Below are 20076 nucleotides of genomic sequence, written 5' to 3'. Positions count from 1 at the left end.
TCCCTTTTTTTCTCTACTCCTCCCTGTCCTTTTCCTCTCTGTGCATCCCTCCTTTTTACCCTCTTTCCTTGTCTTTTTCCTCTTTATCAACCACTTGTTTCTCTCTCCTCCCTGTCCTTTTCCTCTCTGTCCATCCCTCCCTTTTACCCTCTTTCCTTGTCTTTTTCCTCTCTTTATCAACCACTTGTTTCTCTCCTCCCTGTCCTTTTCCTCTGTCTATCCCTCCCTTTTCTCCCTCTCTCTGTCTCCAGTCCAAGGAGGAGCAGTCTCAGATCACCAGTCAGGTGACTGGGCAGATCGGCTGGCGTCGCGAGGGCATCAAGTACCGTCGCAACGAGCTCTTCCTGGATGTGCTGGAGAGCGTCAACCTGCTGATGTCCCCACAAGGTAAAACCGATGTGTGTGTTTTGCAGCAAGGACTTTGTAACACTGCTGTACTGAAACAAATCAACAAAGACAAACGTACACTGGACTCGGGTCTTGGGCCTTGCTTGAATTAATACATTATATTGGACATGTTTAAAATGCATATAGAGGTGACTAATTCATGTGAGGACAACGATACTTAAAAATGCTAGAGAATTTTAAAAACAATGTAGTCTTCCAACTTATTTCCATATTGGTCCTCGTTATCACGTGGGCAGCAAGAATGGACCGTTTGGGCAAGACTGGCTGTGCATTGGGCACTTCAAAGGCACTTCACATTCGATACTTTTGGAAAATACATACAACACACTTTTTTTTTGTTCTGGCTCTGTATGTTAGCACTTTGGATATGAAATGGTATAATGACAGACTGGTTGAAGTGCAGACTGTCAGCATTAATTGTAGTGTATTTTCATCCATATCGGGTAAACCTTTTAAATTACAATATTTAAAAAAAAAAAAAAAAAAAAATGTTTTTTTTTACATAGGCCCCGTTTTTAGTGGACCAAACGTATTTGGACAAATTCACTTATGTGTATTAAAGTAGTCAAGGATAGTTTTGGCCCATATTCCTAGCATGCAATGATTACATCAAGTTTGTAACTCTACAAAGTGCTGTCTGCATTTTCTGTTTGTTTTGGTTGTTTCAGATTATTTTGTGCCCAATATAAATTAATGATAAATAATGTACAGTTGAAGTCGGAAGTTTACATACACCTTAACCAAATACATTTAAACTCACTTTTTCACAATTCCTGACATTTAATCCCAGTAAAAATTCCCTGTTTTAGGTCAGTTAGGATCACCACTTTATTTTAAGAATGTGAAATGTCAGAATAATAGTAGAGTGATTTATTTCAGTTTTTATTTCTTTCATCACATTCCCAGTGGGTCAGAAGTTTACATACACTCAATTAGTATTTGGTAGCATTGCCTTTAAATTGTTTAACTTGGGTCAAACGTTTTGGGTAGCCTTCCACAAGCTTCCCACAATAAGTTGGGGTGAATTTTGGCCCATTCCTCCTGACAGAGCTGGTGTAACTGAGTCAGGTTTGTAGGTCTCCTTGCTCGCACACACTTTTTCATTTCTGCCCACAAATGTTCAAATTTTCTAAATTTTCTAAGGGATTGAGGTCAGGGCTTTGTGATGGCCACTCCAATAACTTTGGAAGTATGCTTGGGATCATTGTCCATTTGGAAGACCCATTTGCGACCAAGATTTAACTTCCTGACTGATGTCTTGAGATGTTGCTTCAATATATCCACATATTTTTTCTTTCTCATGAAGCCATCTATTTTGTGAAGTGCACCAGTCCCTCCTGCAGCAAAGCACCCCCACAACATGATGCTGCCACCCCCGTGCTTCATGGTTGGGACAGTGTTCTTGAGCTTGCAAGCCTCCCCCTTTTTCCTCCAAACATAATGATGATCACAACTATTTTTGTTTCATCAAACCAGAGGACATTTCTCCAAAAAGTAAGATCTTTGTCCCCATGTGCAGTTGCAAACTGTAGTCTGGCTTTTTTATGGCTGTCTTGTAGCAGTGGCTTCTTTCTTGCTGAGCAGCCTTTCAGGTTATGTCAATATAGGACTCGTTTTACTGTGGATATAGATACTTTTGTACCTGTTTCCTTTCCAGCATCTTCACAAGGTCCTTTGCTGTTGTTCTGGGATTGATTTGCACTTTTCGCACCAAAGTACATTAATCTCTAGGAGACAGAACACGTCTCCTTCCTGAGCGGTATGACGGCTGCGTGGTCCCATGGTATTTATACTTGCGTACTATTGTTTGTACAGATGAATGTGGTACCTTCAGGCATTTGGAAATTGCTCTCAAGGATGAACCAGACTTGTGGAGGTCTACAATGCTTTTTCTGGGGTCTTGGCTGATTTATTTGATTTTCCCAAGCAAAGAGACATTGAAATACATCCACAGGTACACCTCCAATTGACTCAAATGATGTCAATTAGCCTATCAGAAGCTTCTAAAGCCATGACATCATTGGCTTGAATTTTCCATGCTGTTTTAAAGGCACAGTCAGCTTAGTGTATGTAAACTTCTGACCCACTGGAATTGTGATACAGTGAATTATAAGTGAAATAATCTGTCTGTAAACAATTGTTGGAAAAATTACTTGTGTCATGCACAAAGAAGATATCCTAACCGACTTGCCAAAACTATAGTTTGTTAACGGTAGCGTCCCACCTCGCCAACAGCCAGTGAAAGTGCAGGGCGCCAAATTCAAAACAACAAATCTCATAATTAAAATTCCTCAAGCATGCAAGTATTTTACACCATTTTAAAGATACACTTCTCGTTAATCCAGCCACAGTGTCTGGTTTCAAAAAGGCTTTACGGCGAAAGCACACTAAAGGATTATGTTAGGTAAGCACCAAGTCACAGAAAAACACAGCCATTTTTCCAGTCAAAGAGGTCACAAAAAGCAGAAATATAGATAAAATTAATCACTAACCTTTGATGATCATCATCAGATAACACTCATAGGACGTTACACAATACATGTATGTTTTGTTCGATAAAGTTCATGTTTATATCCAAAAATTTGAGTTTACTTTGGCGTGTTATGTTCAGTAGTTCCAAAACATCCGGTGATTTTGCAGAGAGCCACATCAATTTACAGAAATACTCATCATAAATATTGATGAAAATACAAGTGTTATGCATGGAACTTTAGATAAACATCTCCTTAAAGCAACCGCTGTGTCAGAATTCAAAAAAGATTTACCGAAAATGCACACCATGCAATAATCTGAGTACAGCGCTCAGACAACAAAACAGCCATACAGATATCCGCCATGTTGTGCAGTCAACAGAAGTCAGAAATAGCATTAGAAATATTCACTTACCTTTGATGATCTTCATCAGAATGCACTCCCACCAGGAGTCCCAGTTCCACAATAAATGTTTGATTTGTTTGATAAAGTCCATTTATTTCCAAATACTTCCTTTTTGTTTGCGCGTTTAGTACACAATCCAAATCACGTCCAAGCGAAAGTTCAGACGAAAAGTTATATTACAGTTCGTAGAAACATGTCAAACGATGTATAGAATCAATCTTTAGGGTGTTTTTATCATAAATCTTCAATAATGTTCCAACTGGAGAATTCATTTGTCTGTAGAATTGCAATGGAACGCAAGCTACCTCTCACGTGAACGCCGCGTGGTCAGCTCATGGCACTCTGGCAGACCTCTGACTCATTCAGCTCTCATTCCCCCTTCCTTCTCAGTAGAAGCATCAAACAAGGTTCTAAAGACTGTTGACATCTAGTGGAAGCCTTAGGAAGTGCAATATGACCCCATATACACTGTATATTCGATAGGCAATGACTTAAACTACAAACCTCAGATTTCCCACTTCCTGGTTGGATTTTTTTCTCAGGTTTTTGCCTGCCAAATGAGTTCTGTTATACTCACAGACATCATTCAAACAGTTTTAGAAACTTCAGAGTGTTTTCTATCCAAATATACTAATTATATTCATAATTAATTCATTTATGGCTGAGTAGCAGGCAGTTTACTCTGGGCACCTTTTTAATTCAGCTACTTAATACTGCCCCCCAGTCCCAAAGAAGTTAACAAGGAACTTGTGGAGTGGTTGAAAAGCTAGTTTTAATGACTCCAACCTAAGTGTATGTAAACTTCCGACTTCAACTGTATTTTCATTTTGGAGTTACTTTTATTGTAAATAAAAATATGTTTCTAAACACTTTTACATTAATGTGGATGCTACCATGATGACGGATAGTCCTGAATTAATTGTGAATAGAGAGGAGTGAGAAAGTTAGACTTAAAAATATCAAACCTCCAAGACATGCTAAGCTCTCACCATTACAATAACATAACAGGGTAGCATTTTGTGTAAAGGCCTTCATCAGAAGAAGAGGAATCGTCAGACCAAAATGCAGCGGGATACATGTTCATCTTTATTGTAAGGAACTGAACACTGAATACAAAAATAACAAAAGGAAAACCCGAAACAGTCCTGCAAGGTGAAACAAACACTAAACAGAAATACAACTACCCACAACTAAAAGTGGGAAAACAGGCTACCTAAGTATGATTCCCAATCAGAGACAACGATAGACAGCTGTCCCTGATTGAGAACCATACCCGACCGAAACATAGAAATACAAAACCTAGACATACAAACATAGAATGCCCACCCAAATCACACCCTGACCAAACAAAAATAGAAACATACAAAGCAATCTACGGTCAGGGCGTGACACTATGTTAGCATCCACATTAAATGTAGAAGTGTTTAGAAACACATTCTATTCTTATTTACAATAAAAGGGACTCCGAAATGACAAAATACATTATTTACTGTTCATTTGTATTGGGCACAAAAATCAAAACAAGTTTGTGACTCTACAATCTTGATGTAATTGTTGCGTGCTAGGAATATGGGACCAAATACTAAACTTTTGACTACTTTAATAAACATAAGTGAATTTGTCCCAATACTTTCAGTCCCCTAAAATGGGGGGGGGACTATGTACTAAAAGTGCTGTAATTTCTAAACGGTTCCCCCGAAATGGATGAAAAAGACAGTCTGCATGTTAACCTCATAGTCATTGTATTGTTTCAAATTCATAGTGCTTGAGTACAGAGCCAAAACAACAAAGTATGTGTCACTGTCCAATACTTTTTGGAGCTCACTATATATGCACAATCTACAATCACCAAGACTAGATAAGGTCAGTGATCCAATGATCTATCATGATCTCACATTACAAAGACTAGGCTACTAGGCTTTACAGTTGCGGCCAAATATATTGTCAACCTTGCACTTTTTGTAAAAATTTCCCTAATTCTTCTAAAATAAGTTGAAATGGAAAAACACTTTTGGTCTCCACACCATGTTATCGGATTTTCAGCATTGCAGAACCAAGTGCATTTTTTGTAAACTCAGTTTAGAAAATAAAGACGAATGGCATGGACAAATTTAGTGGCACCCCGGAGCTTGTTGCACAGCCTTTGGCCAAGATTACTGCAGACAAATGCTTCAATGAGCTTGCTGTACCTTTCTGCTATCAATTTGGCAGCAACAAACTGCTCTAATTCTTTTTTGAGAGGTGCCCTCCACCAGATCTCACCATAGGTTTTGGATGTGATTTGAACCATTCCTGGCTGCTTTTTGATATGTGTCCTGCTGGAAGACCCACAACCGTCGATGGAGACCCAGTTTCTGGACACTGGTTTGAATATTGGACTCCAAAACACCTTGATAATCTGCTGATTTCATGATGTCTTGCACACGTTCAAGACCCCCAGTACCAGAGGCAGCATAGCAACCCCACAATTAAAAGAGTAGACTTAAAGGGGCTACACCTAAGATTTTCGCCTATTGAGTCCTCCCACCGACGCGGCATCTGTTGTACAAATGGGAAAGTTGTCCTGACTTTGTGGCTGTGTTATCTAGTGGAAGATCCTGTGTAATATCCATGTTTCTAAAAGTCTACACTGTCTGCTCAATTTCAGTTTTATGTGAGAAATCAAGCACTGAATACTGTAGGGAATCATTGTACCATCTAAATCGGAATGACAGAGCGATTTCCGCTAGATAACACAGCCACAAAGTCAGAACAGCTTTCCCATTTTGACAACGGATGCCTCTCCGGTGGGAGAAATCAATAGGCCAATATCGCTGGCGGTTAAGTAACACCTGTGAAACACTATCATTACACTATTACTGCAGATATGTTATGGACATTTTCTGAAATTACAATGTAAAAATTAAACAAAAAAATCCTGTGTGTAGCACCGAAATGTTAAAAATCCAATAACAAGTGCAAACCAAACATTTTAGAAGAAATAGGGAATTATTTAAGAAAAGTGCAAGGGTGCCAATATATTTATTATATTTTTGGGCGACAGGTAGCCTATTTTTTTATTTATTTTACCTTTATTTAACTAGGCAAGTCAGTTAAGAACAAATTCTTATTTTCAATGATGGCCTAGGAACAGTGGGTTAACTGCCTGTTCAGGGGCAGAACGACAGATTTGTACCTTGTCAGCTCGGGGGGTTTGAACTTGCAACCTTCCGGTTACTAGTCCAACTCTCTAACCACTAGGCTACCCTGCCGCCCGTTAGAGCGTTGGCCAGTAACCGAAAGGTTGCTGGATCGAGTCACCGAGCTGACAAAGTAAAAATCTGTTGTTCTGCCCCTGAACAAGGCAGTTAACCCACTGTTCTCCGGTAGGCTGTCATTGTAAATAAGAATGTGTTCTTAAATGACTTGCCTAGTTAAATCAAGGTTAAATAAATATGACGATGAATGCAAATTTAGCGGAGTGGTATAGTGCCAGTGTGGACACTAGAGGCCGCCACCTGCCTGTTTTTAATGTGTAAACCACCCCTTGACAGCTCTCTTGAACCGGTTACCTGCCTTCCGTGTTGCTCCGTGGTAACCTCTTCCTCTGCTCAAATCAGGCCAGGTGCTGAGCGCCCACGTCTCAGGCCGCGTGGTGATGAAAAGCTACCTGAGCGGCATGCCGGAGTGCAAATTTGGCATGAACGACAAGATCGTCATCGACAAACAGGGCAAGGGGGGCGCCTCCGAGGAGGCGGCGGGCAAAAGGTGAGGGGGCAGCGGGTGTGGCCGGCTTTGAATATTTCGATTTGAACTGCTTTTATTTGATTGATTTGCCAGCAGCATACCACCCTGCATCACACTGCTGGCTTGCCTCTGAAGCTAAGCAGGGTTGGTCCTGGTTGGTTCCTGGATGGGAGAGCAGATGCTGCTGGAACTGGTGTTGAAGGGCCAGTAGGAGGATCTCTTTCCTCTGGTCTAAAACATATATATACAGTGCATTCGGAAAGTATTCAGACCCCTTGACTTTTTCCCCGTTTTGTTGCGTTACAGCCTTATTCTAAAAATGATTCAATAATAAGTTTCCCTCATCAATCTACACACAATACCCCATAATGACAGCAAAAACAGTAAAAAAAAATAATTTAAAAAACCTAATTTAAAAAAAATAAAAAGTGGAAACACCTTATTTACGTAAGTATTCAGACCCTTTGCTATGAGACACGAAATTGGGCTCAGGTGCATCCTGTTTCCACAATGTTTGGCTTGCCAATGACATCAATGAATTTGGCAAGAACACAACAGATCTGGGACCAGGCTAAAACTGATTAAATATTTTTTTCCCCTCATCAATCTACACACACTACACCATAATGACAAAGAGAAAACAGGTTTTAGACGTTTTAGCATTTTAGAACTCTACCATAAAGGCCTGCTTGGTGGTTTTTCTGGAAGGTTCTCCAATTTCCACAGAGGAACTCTGGAGCTCTGTCAGAGTGACCATCGGGTTCTTGGTCACCTCCCTGACCAAGGCCCTTCTGCCCTGATTGCTCAGTTCGCCCGGGCGGCCAGCTCTAGGACGAGTCCAAACGTCTTCCATTTAAGAATGATGGAGGCCACTGTGTTCTTGGGGACCTTTTTTAGGTACCCATCCCCAAATTTGTAGGTACCCATCCCCAGATCTGTGCCTCTACACAATCCTGTCTCGGAGCTCTACTGACAATTCCTTCAACCTCATGGCTTGGTTTTGCTCTGGCATGCACTGTCAACTGTGCGACCTTAATATAGACAGGTGTGTGCCTTTCCAAATCATGTCCAATCAATTGAAATTACCACAGGTGGACTCCAATCAAGTTGTAGTAACATCTCAAGGATGATCAATGGAAACCGGGTTCACCTGTGCTCAATTGAATCTCATAGCAAAGGGCCTGAATACTTATGTAAATAAGGCATTTCTGTTTTTTATTTGTACCTCATGTGCAACGATTTCTCAGCCTGTTTTCACTTTGTCCTTTTGGGGAAGTGTGTCTAGATTGAGGGATATTTGTATTTGATCCATTTTAGAATAAGGCTGTAACGTAACAGTGTGGGAAAAATGTGACTTTGTTCATCATTTTCCATCACCTTTTTTATGAAGTTTTTTATTTCCTGGCATTATGTTTAGAGTGCTAATATTTTAAGTGTCAGTGTCAAGCTCTGTGTGTTCCCCCTTTTGATTTGTGTTTTTATTTTCTCCCTCTCTCTGTGCTGGACCTCAGTGATTTGGGGGGCAGGTAGTGTACATCACTCACTCGGTCAGACTGCTCTCTCCATCCTCAGTCTGCCTCAATCTGCCTCTGTGTGTGTCTGTCTTGTCTGTCCATCGTTTTGTCTACACATGGTTGCGTTCACTACAGAGCAATGATGTGTGTCTGATTTTCTGACATTTAGAATTGGATGGTAGTGTCCATAATCAAATGTTGCATCCTTCTGAACGCGACATGGCATGCAAGTCAGACTGACCAGGCAATTTGTATCTGTTTTATGTGTGTGTGGATTTCAGTATGAAGGAGTTCAGTGTGTGCATCAGCTCAAATTTGAAATTCATACTCTTTGTAAATTTGTGTTAGTCGTTAATCTCACTGTCATCCATTTTGTAATACACAGACATTTTAATGTCTGTGTATTATGATTAGTTTAGGTTTCCCCTCCAGTGTGTGTGTCTTGTCCCCTTTAAACACCTTTCTCTCCCTCCCTCTCTTCTTTATCTTCCTCTTAGTGGCGGTGGTGGCGGTAAGCAATCCATAGCCATTGACGACTGTACATTCCACCAGTGTGTGCGTCTCAGCAAGTTTGACGCTGAGCGCAGCATCAGCTTCATTCCTCCGGACGGAGAGTGTGAACTCATGAGGTAACCAGCCTGTGTGATACAGACACACGCACACACACATTCACACACAGGCTCTGACCTTGTGTCCGTTTTGTGTGTGTGTGTGTGTGTTTGCCTCTTCTTCTCCACAGGTACCGCACCACCAAGGACATCATCCTACCCTTCCGTGTCATCCCCCTTGTCAGGGAGGTGGGCCGCACCAAGCTTGAAGTCAAGGTGGTCATTAAGTCCAACTTCAAGCCCTCGCTTCTGGCTCAGAAAATTGAGGTATGGCTACAGAGGGATATAGGGGTACCATATGAGCATATAGCTTTGGACACAGTACCTGACCAGGTCGTGGTCATCATGGTCAGGTCGTGCGTGTGGTCAGGTAAAAGTCCTGAAATAACCTACTTTTGTAGTAGTGCTCAACAGCCATTTCGGATGCACCCTTGGTCTCACCCATAAACTAATGAATGAGTGTTTTGTAGATGGGGAATGGATCCACTGAGCTGAATGTTTTTTTCCATGTTCTTACTACCCAGGTGCGCATCCCCACCCCTCTCAACACCAGCGGGGTCCAGGTGATCTGCATGAAGGGCAAGGCCAAGTACAAGGCCAGCGAGAACGCCATCGTCTGGAAGTAAGTTTTCCTCACTGTCATTCTCAGGTTATCCGTACCAGGGTCCTGTTTACTAGGGCTCACGTTGGAAAACATTAACATATGTCCAGGTAGTCCCTCCCTGTTTCAGTAAATTGTTTCTGTTTCGTGCCTAATGAACTCCACCCAGGTTATGTGCCAGCCTGATGAATGTGTATGCTTCGCAGTCATCTATAAACTACTGACCGAAAAAAGTTTTTAATTGGGGACTTTCTTTCACGACACGCGGGGTCGAGGGATCGATGAGTGCTAACCAGGGCCCTCAGAGCTGCAAACTCTTGTTTTTATCAACTAATCCGGACTGTGTGTGTGGCTGAGGGTCAGAAGTTTACATACACAAATTTGACTGTGCCTTTAAAACAGCTTTGAAAATTCCAGAAAATGTCATGACTTTAGAAGCTCCTGATGGGCTAATTAACATCTTTTGAGTCAATTGGAGGTGTACCTGTGGATGTGTCGCGATACGAAACCTTCAGCCCCGCCCCTTGGCCGGCAGCGGGGTGCTAGAGGTGGTTAGCGTCCCGTTCCCTGGATTGGACAGGGCACTATAGATACTTCAGGTTATCTCGGTATAACCAGGACCGCTCGCGTAGCCCTGCTTCTCTTTCTATATCGATACGTTGTCCGCGTAGAGAGGTCTTTTGCCTTGTCACTCTCAACGGTCTAGCTCTAGCTGGGATGTGTGAACCCCACGTTTATCCTCTAGACTCTTTGTTTCACCACTAATTGATCCTTGAGTTGTTATTAAGCACTAGTCCTACCAGTCTCAGATATATGAGGAGACGCAGCGTCCGTGCCATGCAACTAGGGCGAGGTACTGAGCTCAATCGAGAGGTTAAGTTTCGTCACGTGAGTGTCCTCCCCTTTACCACACATTAACAGCAGTTCATATATGGGCATCTGTTTATGACAGTGCCCTTCCTCTTATAACAGTACATATATGGGCATTCGTTTATGACAGTGCCCTTACTCTATCAGCAATGAGTCTAACAGCTGTTCCCATTCAGTCTTGTCCAATCCGGCATTTCAGTAGGCGTGGTCATCTCTGTCTCTACCATTGGTGGGTAAGGCAGGGGAAGAGGACGAGGAGGTAGATCCAGGGCTACCTTCAAACTCAGTGCCTCTTTGCTTGACATCATGGGAAAATCAAAATAAATCAGCCAAGACCGCAGGAAAAAAAATTGTAGACCTCTACAAGTCTGGTTCATCCTTGGGAGCAATTTCCAAATGCCTGAAGGTACCACGTTCATCTGTACAAACAATAGTACGAGTGATGAACGCACTTTGATGCGAAAAGTGCAAATCAATGGGTCTTCCAAATGGACAATAACCCCAAACATACTTCCACAAAGCCCTGACCTCAATCCTATAGAACATTTGTGGGAAGAACTGAAAAAGCATGTGTGAGCAAGGAGGCCCATAAAACTGACTCGGTTACACCAGCTCTGTCAGGAGGAATGGGCCAAAATTCACCCAACTTATTGTGGGAAGCTTGTGGAAGGCACCCAAACATTTGACCCAAGTTAAACAATTTAAAGGCAATGCTACCAAATACTAATTGAGTGTATGTAAACTTATGACCCACTGGGAATGTGATGAAAGAAATAAAAGCTGAAATATATAATTCTCTCTCTTATTTCTGACATTTTTACATTCTTAAAATAAAGTGATGATCCTAACTGACCTAAAACAGGGAATTTTTACTATGATTAAATGTCAGGAATTGTGAAAAACAGAGTTTAAATGTCTTTGGCTAAGGTGTATGTAAACTTCTGACTTTTACTGTATATCTAGCTATGTCCCTCTCATTACAAATGAGACTCATTATAAATGATAGTTGAATTATTGGAGATTTTCATTCAGCAAAGGATTGAGAATATTTTCCTAGCTCAAAACTTGTTAGTTGGACCATATTTTAGACTCCTCTGCAAGACCTGTGTCCACATGCTGGACACTATGGATAATAATCACTACGACAGCTCTGCAACTAGTAAGTGGCGCAAGCTAGCTAGCAAATTTAGCTGGCTAGCAAACAGATCCACACACGCATTGCTTGCAAATGTGTATAGCCAACCGGTGGGTGATTAGTCTACAGCCAAATAAACTTGAATGCTGGAGTTGCTATCTGGCTAGTTGCTAGTTTTTCTTTTGGATGTTGAGTTTAATATTGGAACCTTTTTTGATGGCGAATTTTATAATTCAAACATGCTATAGTTGCTTAGGGTCGACTTTTCCATGCAAGTGTTTGCAAGAGATCAAGCCGATAACAGCACTACCGTTGCACCGCAGTAGGTGGCGTATATTGTTGAACTTGTCTATGGAAATGAGAATTATATTTTACTGCTGTAACGTTCATAGCTGACTCCACTTGTAAATTGTATTTTTTATAATACAGTCGAGTAGCCTACATGCAAATGAGAACACCAGCTGTCTCATACTGACTGATTGAAGCAACGCTGGAGAACTCTTAAAGCACATTGTGACTTCTTGCCGGGGTTTGTTTTATCGCGCTGATATTTAATATTTCATGAAGACTAAGCTTTCTCAGTTGTAAAAATGGGCCCCCAAAGAATATATATACAGTACCATTCAAAAGTTTGGACACACCTACTCATTCAAGAGTTTTTCTTTATTTAGACTCTTTTCTACATTGTAGAATAATAGTGAAGACATGAAAACTATGAAATAACACATATGGAATCATTTAGTAGCTAAAAAAGTGTTACACAAAACAAAACATATTTTGGAATTCTACCAAATCTTCTAAGTCCATATTCCGGCAAGAACAACTCAAATAAGAAAAGAGAAACGACAGTCCATCATTACTTTAAGACATGAAGGTCAGTCAATCTGTAAAATTTTAAGAACTTTGACATTGTCTTCAAGTGCAGTCGCAACAACCATCAAGGGATATGATGAAACTGGCACACCTCCAGGCTGTGTAAGGACTATTTAACCAAGAAGGAGAGTGATGGAGTGCTGCATCAGATGACCTGGCCTCAACAATCACCCGACCTCAACCCAATTGAGATGGTTTGGATTGAGTTGGACCGCAGAGTGAAAGAAAAGCAGCCATCAAGTGCTCAGCATATGTGGGAACTTCTTCAAGACTGTTGGAAAATGTATCTAGGTGAATCTGGTTGAGAGAATACCAAGAGCTGTGCAAAGCTGTCATCAAGAAAACTTTGAAAAATCTATTTTGATTTGTTTAGCACTTTTTTGGTTACTACATGATTCCATATGTGTTATTTTGTAGTTTTGATCTCTTCACTATTCTACAATGTAGAAAAAAACAAGAAAACAATTTGAATGAGTAGGTGTGTCTAAACTTTTGACTGGTCTGTGTGTGTATATCTCTCTTAATACTTGGAATACTAATAACCATTTGGATTAACCGTGCCCATCCCTAGTGTGTGTGTGTGCTGTGGAATGGTGTTAACTGTATGTGGGTATGTGTGTCTCCAGGATCAAGCGTATGGCAGGGATGAAGGAGTCTCAGATCAGTGCCGAGATCGAGCTGCTGCCCACCAACGACAAGAAGAAGTGGGCGCGCCCTCCCATCTCCATGAACTTTGAGGTGATTAGGTCTTTTATTTCCTTTACACAGTCATTTCTACTGTAGCTGAGCTCCAGGTCGGTTTGTGCTGTATAGCCAACTCCTATGGTTGAATGACCCAGATGTGCAAACATTTCTCTTCTGTCAAATATGGAACTCTCTCCCAGGTGTCATTATGGTTCTGTTATGGTCTCCCAGGTGCCATTTGCTCCGTCCGGGCTCAAGGTGCGCTACCTGAAGGTGTTCGAGCCCAAGCTGAACTACAGTGACCACGACGTCATCAAATGGGTGCGCTACATCGGCCGCAGCGGCATCTACGAGACACGCTGCTAACCGCCCCCTCGCGATCGGGCAGAAAGAGCGGTGCAATAGGGAGGAGGGAGCGACATCCCAACATGGGATCAAGACGACAACATGGGATCGCTACCTTCCCATCGATTCTGTTTTTTCCCATGCGCTGGCTGACAAATGAAAACAAATTTAAAAAACAGGACCATGCTTTCAAAAGTGTTGAAAATTAAGAAATGATTAAACACAAATGTATAGATAATGCAAACGTCCTGTGGAGTACAAAAAATACCATCTGCATCTAAAGGGTCTTTGACCTCTTTTAATCTCAACAAAAAATCCATTCCACCCCTATGAAATGTAGTTTCTTCATATAGTACTACTGAGCAGAGCAACATAGGGCTCTGGTCAAATTAAAGCCACAAGTTACATTATCATAGTTGTCTACAATTCCTGTTCTACCCATCTATTCCTCATGGCACTGAATTAGTGGATGACTACCCCTTGCCAATAACCACAGATATGACCATGCGTCAGAGGGGTAACTGCTACCCTCCCTCTCTCTTGATGCTGGTGTAGTAGTGTGTGTCGCTCTTCTGTTCTCCTGTCCTACCTCTCTCTCCCCAGCCCTGCCCCTGTATCTGTATAACCAACCGGTGGAGTCCCTCTTTAGCCTAGTGTGTAGTGTGCAGCAGTATGCAGTGTAGATGCATCCATTAAGTGTCATGCCATTTTCAATACATTTTATACGTTGTGTTTTTTTGTAACACCCCGCCTTCCCTTTAGTATATTAGTGATGAATCGTCTTGTGTTTTTGTATTTAGTGCTTTGTCGTGCTTCTCTAAAGCTCTCTGGCCCCCATTCCATCGCGCTCGCTGCCTTTTCCTACACTCAAGTCCTCTACTATTTCCAATAGCTGTGAGTTAGTGTCATTGTCATTTATGATTCCTCTATTTACGCAGATATAATAATGAAGATGTTTTATCTGTGGTTCCTGTCGTTTTCTGTCTGTGCTGCAGAGATTCATTCTGTGTGACCAAAATTGTCATTTTTAGGAACAAACAAAATTCATTGACAAACTGAGAACGGCATACATCTGTCTGAATATAAATATATATAAACACATTTCTATATTGTATGAATCGAGCAGAGCCAGCTGTTACGGTCTCAAGAGTCTGCTGTTAGTGACGGTGTCTGTTTTTAAGAGACTCAGTTGAGCGGATCTCTGCGTGTGTCTGTGTTGCTATTCTTCCCCAGGACCATGTTCTGCTCAACATCTATTAGGAGTCTGGAATTCTGACCCTCCCATACGCTTTACATTAGCATGGGTGTATTTATTGTCCAGTTAAAGGGATAGTTCACTCAAATTACACTGGCATTGGTTTCCTTATCCTGTAAGCCAGTCTATGGACAAGGTACGACAACAACATGCTTTGGTCTACTTTCCCTGGCACTGTTATCACGTGCTAACGTTTTAGCACAAATCTCATTCAAGTCATGGGACCAATATTGGCATTTGTCATGCATCATGTTCATACATTTGGACATGATAAATAAGAATTTGTTCTTAACTGACTTGCCTAGTTAAATAAAGGTTAAATACAAATTGCTAATATCGGTTCCAAGACTTCAATGGGACTTGTGGCCCAAATGCTAAAATGTTAGCATGTAGCAACGGTGCCAGGGAAACTAAACCAAAGCATGACTTGTTCTCATACCGTGTCCAAAGACTGCTTACAGGGTAAGAAAATCAAATTGTAATTTGGGTGAACTATCCTTTTTAAGCTTCAATAAACTGCTATACTCCATGTGCACTGATTCCCCCACCCATACAAAAATATTGTTTACAACTTCATTTTGAAATCCGTTTAATGAAAGGGTTTGGATATGGCACAATGGTGTGTGTGTTACCAGAGATCGGGAGATGGGCTGTGTCCTATATGGCTGCCTGTATAGTATATTACTTTTAGTCTCGATCCCAAATGGCGCCCTGAGTGCTCAACTCCTCTCAGCCTACTAGACTTGGACTGCTTTTGCATTTCAAATTAACATTTTTAAAACATTCCACATTTTCACTGAGTGTGGCTTGAGATAGCATTGCTCTTCCCATATTCCTTCTGCTTCCATCATGGCGTTTTGTGTGTATTCAACAAAGGCTATCAGATTGTCTGAGCAGTTGCAACAAACACTGAGTGACACTACAAAGTTTCCATTCTCTTTTTCTCTGTCACTACATTCTACTAATTAACACTAAAATCTGTTCTGCTAACTTCTGAAAAACCCTATCTCTCTGGCTGTCTGTAATGGCACACTATTCCCAAAACCCCATGGGCCCTGGCCAAAAGTAGTGCACTATATAGGCAATAGGGTGCCATTTCAGACCTAGTCTCTTTCTCTGGTCAATGCCCACTATGTCATGCCACACCCTGAGAGATGGGGAGGGAGAGTCCTGGGGGCTTGCCCCCTCCGCTTCAATGTTTCAATGGGCTCCATTTGGTAACTTTGTGACTGTCAAGGTAATCCCAATAAAAAGAAAGGTGTAACCAATGGAATCGTGTCTATTGACTTATTTCTGCAGCAGAAGTTCAGTTTCTGCCTTGCAGTTTCAGTGCCTTCAGAAAGTATTCCCACCCCTTGACCTTTTCCACATTTTTTTGTGTTGCAGCCTGAATTTAAAATGGGTTCAAATAGTATCTTTTGTCACTGGAATTGTTTTGTTTATTATTAATCAAAAACAAATGTGTTAAGTATAACCACTGTTATGGCAAGCCTAAATAAGTTTAGGAGTAAAAATGTGCTTATCAAGTCACATGGACTAATTGTGTGCGCAGTAATAGTGTTTCACGTTTTATTTTTATGACTACCTCATCTCATACAATTATATGTAAGGTCCCTCAGTCGAGCAGGTGAATTTTAAACAGATTCAACCACAAAGACCAATGCCTCGCAAAGAAGAGCACCTATTATTGGTGGCTGGGTACAAAAAAAAGCATACATTGAATATCTCTAAGCATGGTGAAGTTATTAACTAAACTTTGGATGGGGCCTCAACACACCCAGTCACTACTGTGGAAGGACCACCAGGGGGCAGGCTGGTCCCACGGATAGTAGCCCAGCCCGGCAGGTGAGTAAAGGTGATCAGAGGCGGGTTAAGCACAGCTGACAGTACTAATAGCCTATTTTCTTCCCCCTACAAGAGAGAAGAGAGAACCGGCAGTGAAGGAGACTGGAGGAAAAAAATTGTGATTAATTCTCCAAAGGAGCGGATTTACCTGAAGGAAGGGTGAAAAGGACAAATTACCTTTTGGGAATGGCAACCATGGATCCGCACCACCACCCGAAAGGAGCTCTCCACAAATGGATAGTTGAGGCGCTGACACAACCGTGATTTATGTTATAGTTAAAAGTTACTCACCTTGTGTCCCTTATTCCTGTAAAAAATAAGATTTGTGTTATCCTTGTGAGATCATCCTTGATTGTTTGAGATGAAAGAAATACTTCAATAGAGAACTTTGTTCAATGTAAGAGTACCTGCTACCGACTTGTTTAGTCTACCTTTTCGCTTTACCTAACCTAAAAATACTTGGTCTGCTCACTACAAAGATACAGGCATCATTCCTAACCGCTCAGGGATTTCACCACGAGGCCAATGGTGACTTTAAAACAGTTAGTTTAATGGCTGTGATAGGAGAAAAAACTGAGGTAGATCAAAAACATTGTAGTTTCTGTGAAAAGGAGGAAGCCTGTACAGAATATAAATATTCCAAAAAATCCAAAATAACACACTCTCCATTTTTTCATGCAGAGTGCTTGCTGCATCATGTTATGAATATTTTTGTAATTGTTAAGGACTGGGGAGTTTTTCAGGATAAAAAAGAAAATGAACGGAATGTAGCTAAGCACCTGCAAAATCCTAGAGGAAAACGTGGTTTTCTGTTTTCCACCACACACTGGGAGAGGAATTCACCTTTCAGCAGGACATTAGCCTAAACACAAGGCCAAATCTACACGAGTTGCTTACCAAGAAGACTGACTGTTACCGTGACTGTTCCTGAGTGGCCGAGTTACAGTTTTGACTTAAATATGCTTGAAAATCTATGGCAAGACCTGAAAATGGTTGTCTAGCAATGATCAACAACCAATTTGACAGAGCTTGAAGGTGTTGAAAGCTATTAGAGACTTACCCAGAAAGACTCACAGCTGTAATTGCTGACAAAGGTGATTATAACATGTATTGACTCGGGCTTAAATACTTATCTAATATATTAGTGTTTAATTACATTTTAATATATTATTTTTTTTACTAATGTTGCAATGTTTGTTCCACTTGGACAGAGTATTTTGTGCAGATCGTTGACAAAGAATGACACATTTTAATCCCAGTTTAACACAAAATGTGGAAAAAGTAAAGAGATGTGAATACTTTCTGAAGGCACTGTATATGAATGTTTACACTTAAGCAATAAGGCACGGGGGGGTGTGGTATATGGCAAATATACCCCATCTAAGGTCTGTTCTTATGTACGACGCAACGCGGAGTGCCTGGATACAGCTTTCAGCCGTGGTATATTGGCCATATATCACAAACCCCCGAGGTGCCTTATTGCTATTATACACTGGGTACCAACATAACCAGAACAGTAAAAATAAATGTTTGGTCATAGCCGGCTGATATACCACGGCTTTCAGCTAATCAGCATTCAGGGCTCGAACCACCCAGTTTATAATAAACTATATAATAACACATCAAATGTGTATGAATTGTAATGCTTATATACCATTCATAAAGGGGGGAGGACTCATTAGTAGCCTACCCGTTACTTATGAACAGGTCATTAATGTGCATTCATCAACGTCAATGTGTTAGCAAAGTGATTTTTCTGACTAATAATTTAAAAGGAAAAATGTAAATGTTTAAGCGTGGTTGAGTGTTGTGTAGGCTAAGTCTAATAGTGTGTTACTGACTTTAAAGTTAAACTGTGGCTATAAGCAAAGGCTTTAAGTAAAACTATGTGGGGATAAGCTTTGAATAGGTTGTAAAAGTGTTTGTAGTGAGGGGTTTAACTGGAAAAATGTGTGGAAGGTGGCTGTTTAGAAAAGTTAGCTTGTGCAGTGTTGGTGTGGATGGACAGATGAATGAAAGAGATGTGTAATTAAATTCTCATCTTTCAGGGCCCCATGAAAGATCTCCTGTCCAGCTTTTCTTTTCAACTACCCCTTTTTCCTCCTTCCTTCCCTATTTTCTCTCTGCTCCTTCCCAGGGTGGGTGACATCGTCGGGTCAGGCCGCCCCGAGTTCCACAGTCACCTGGAGTGCAGCCAGACCCTGGGCACAGGGCCAAGTCCAGTGAGGGGCGAAAGTTATGAGACTGCCATTCAGGTGCCCTTTATTAAAAAGTCTGTCTCTAGAAAGCATTTTTTTCCCTTTTTTTTACCTCATGTGAATCAAAGTGGACGTCTAAGTCTACAGTCTTTAGGTTTAGGTTTATTTAAACATCTTGATACATACAGACATGTACAGAAAATGTGTTATCATACAATATATAAACACAAATAAAAATATATACCTTTAATGTGTTAATAGTTTAGATATGTGTTAAAGAGAAGTAGTTTTACAGCATTTAAAAATGTGTGATATTCTCTGATGGTTCTTTCAGTATTCCTCATCTCTCATTTCTGGTATTGTGTCAGGGCAATTTTAAGTTAATCGTAGGCCTGCAACTAGCTAACTTTCTCAGTTAAAAAGTGATTCATTGATCATAACTCTTCTGAAAAAAGATTGCAGTCAGAGTGCAGTATAACTGCATTTAGAGTGCTGCAAAAAACTGCCCCCAAAAACTTTTTTTACTGCAATTATTCTGCAATTAGTGCGTCCAAAATACCAGTCGATTGCAGTTACTGCACTTTTACTGCAGTTTCAAAACTGAAATATTTTTTGTAAGGGCATTTATTGGAGGAACGATGGGACACCAAAAGCATTTTTGTTGGGTCTGATCCATAAATATCATGCAACATAACCCCCAAATTCTTTCTATATGTTCTTAAGAGTCACAGGGGTCCTCTTCTATTGAAAACCATAGGCTGTCTCGGGGTCTTCCTAAGGTCAGCCCGAGTGATGGGGATAGGGGGAAACTGTGGACCACTTGGCCAGCCAGACCATGGGCAATGCCAAAAAGTTCCATTGAAAAATATTTTACCTCATTCTGCACAATGGATGTTTTTTTTACGAGAGCACACTTCACATGCAGTTGAGTTTCGATTTGACACCATGGGCACTTTCTGAAGGTGACTGAAGGGAGGTAGGCTAGAAAAAAATCCCTGGTGAAGCCTAAAGCATTGCAGATGTGACACATTGCTGTAGCCTAGGATGGGGCATACTGTGGGCTATGTATGCCTAGCTTTCAATAATGATTTCAGTTAGTTAACTTTTTTTTTTTACATCAATGTTAGTCGTTTTGAG

The 20076-nt window shown here is 41.0% G+C and overlaps 1 protein-coding gene across 2 annotated transcripts in view; it reads left to right on the top strand.

Annotated features, from left to right (window-relative positions):
- LOC139393308 (AP-2 complex subunit mu) overlaps positions 1–16164 on the top strand; it is a 42382-nt gene extending 26218 nt beyond the window's left edge. Inside the window, exons 6-13 of one of the 2 annotated variants that reach the window (XM_071141840.1) lie at positions 252–387; positions 6885–7032; positions 8523–8537; positions 9023–9154; positions 9265–9400; positions 9658–9755; positions 13239–13350; positions 13528–16164. In XM_071141840.1, the coding sequence (XP_070997941.1) occupies positions 252–387; positions 6885–7032; positions 8523–8537; positions 9023–9154; positions 9265–9400; positions 9658–9755; positions 13239–13350; positions 13528–13662 (912 nt within the window). In that variant the 3' untranslated portion in view covers positions 13663–16164. The remainder of the gene's footprint in view (positions 1–251; positions 388–6884; positions 7033–8522; positions 8538–9022; positions 9155–9264; positions 9401–9657; positions 9756–13238; positions 13351–13527) is intronic. The other variant, XM_071141841.1, reaches the window with a different exon arrangement.
- Positions 16165–20076: the final 3912 nt, after the last annotated feature.

This window comes from Oncorhynchus clarkii, chromosome 33 (assembly GCF_045791955.1).
Source record: "Oncorhynchus clarkii lewisi isolate Uvic-CL-2024 chromosome 33, UVic_Ocla_1.0, whole genome shotgun sequence".
In the NCBI taxonomy this organism is placed as follows: Eukaryota; Metazoa; Chordata; class Actinopteri; order Salmoniformes; family Salmonidae; genus Oncorhynchus; species Oncorhynchus clarkii.
Note: the sequence above shows the minus strand (reverse complement) of the source record. Positions and strands in the feature narration are given on the sequence as shown.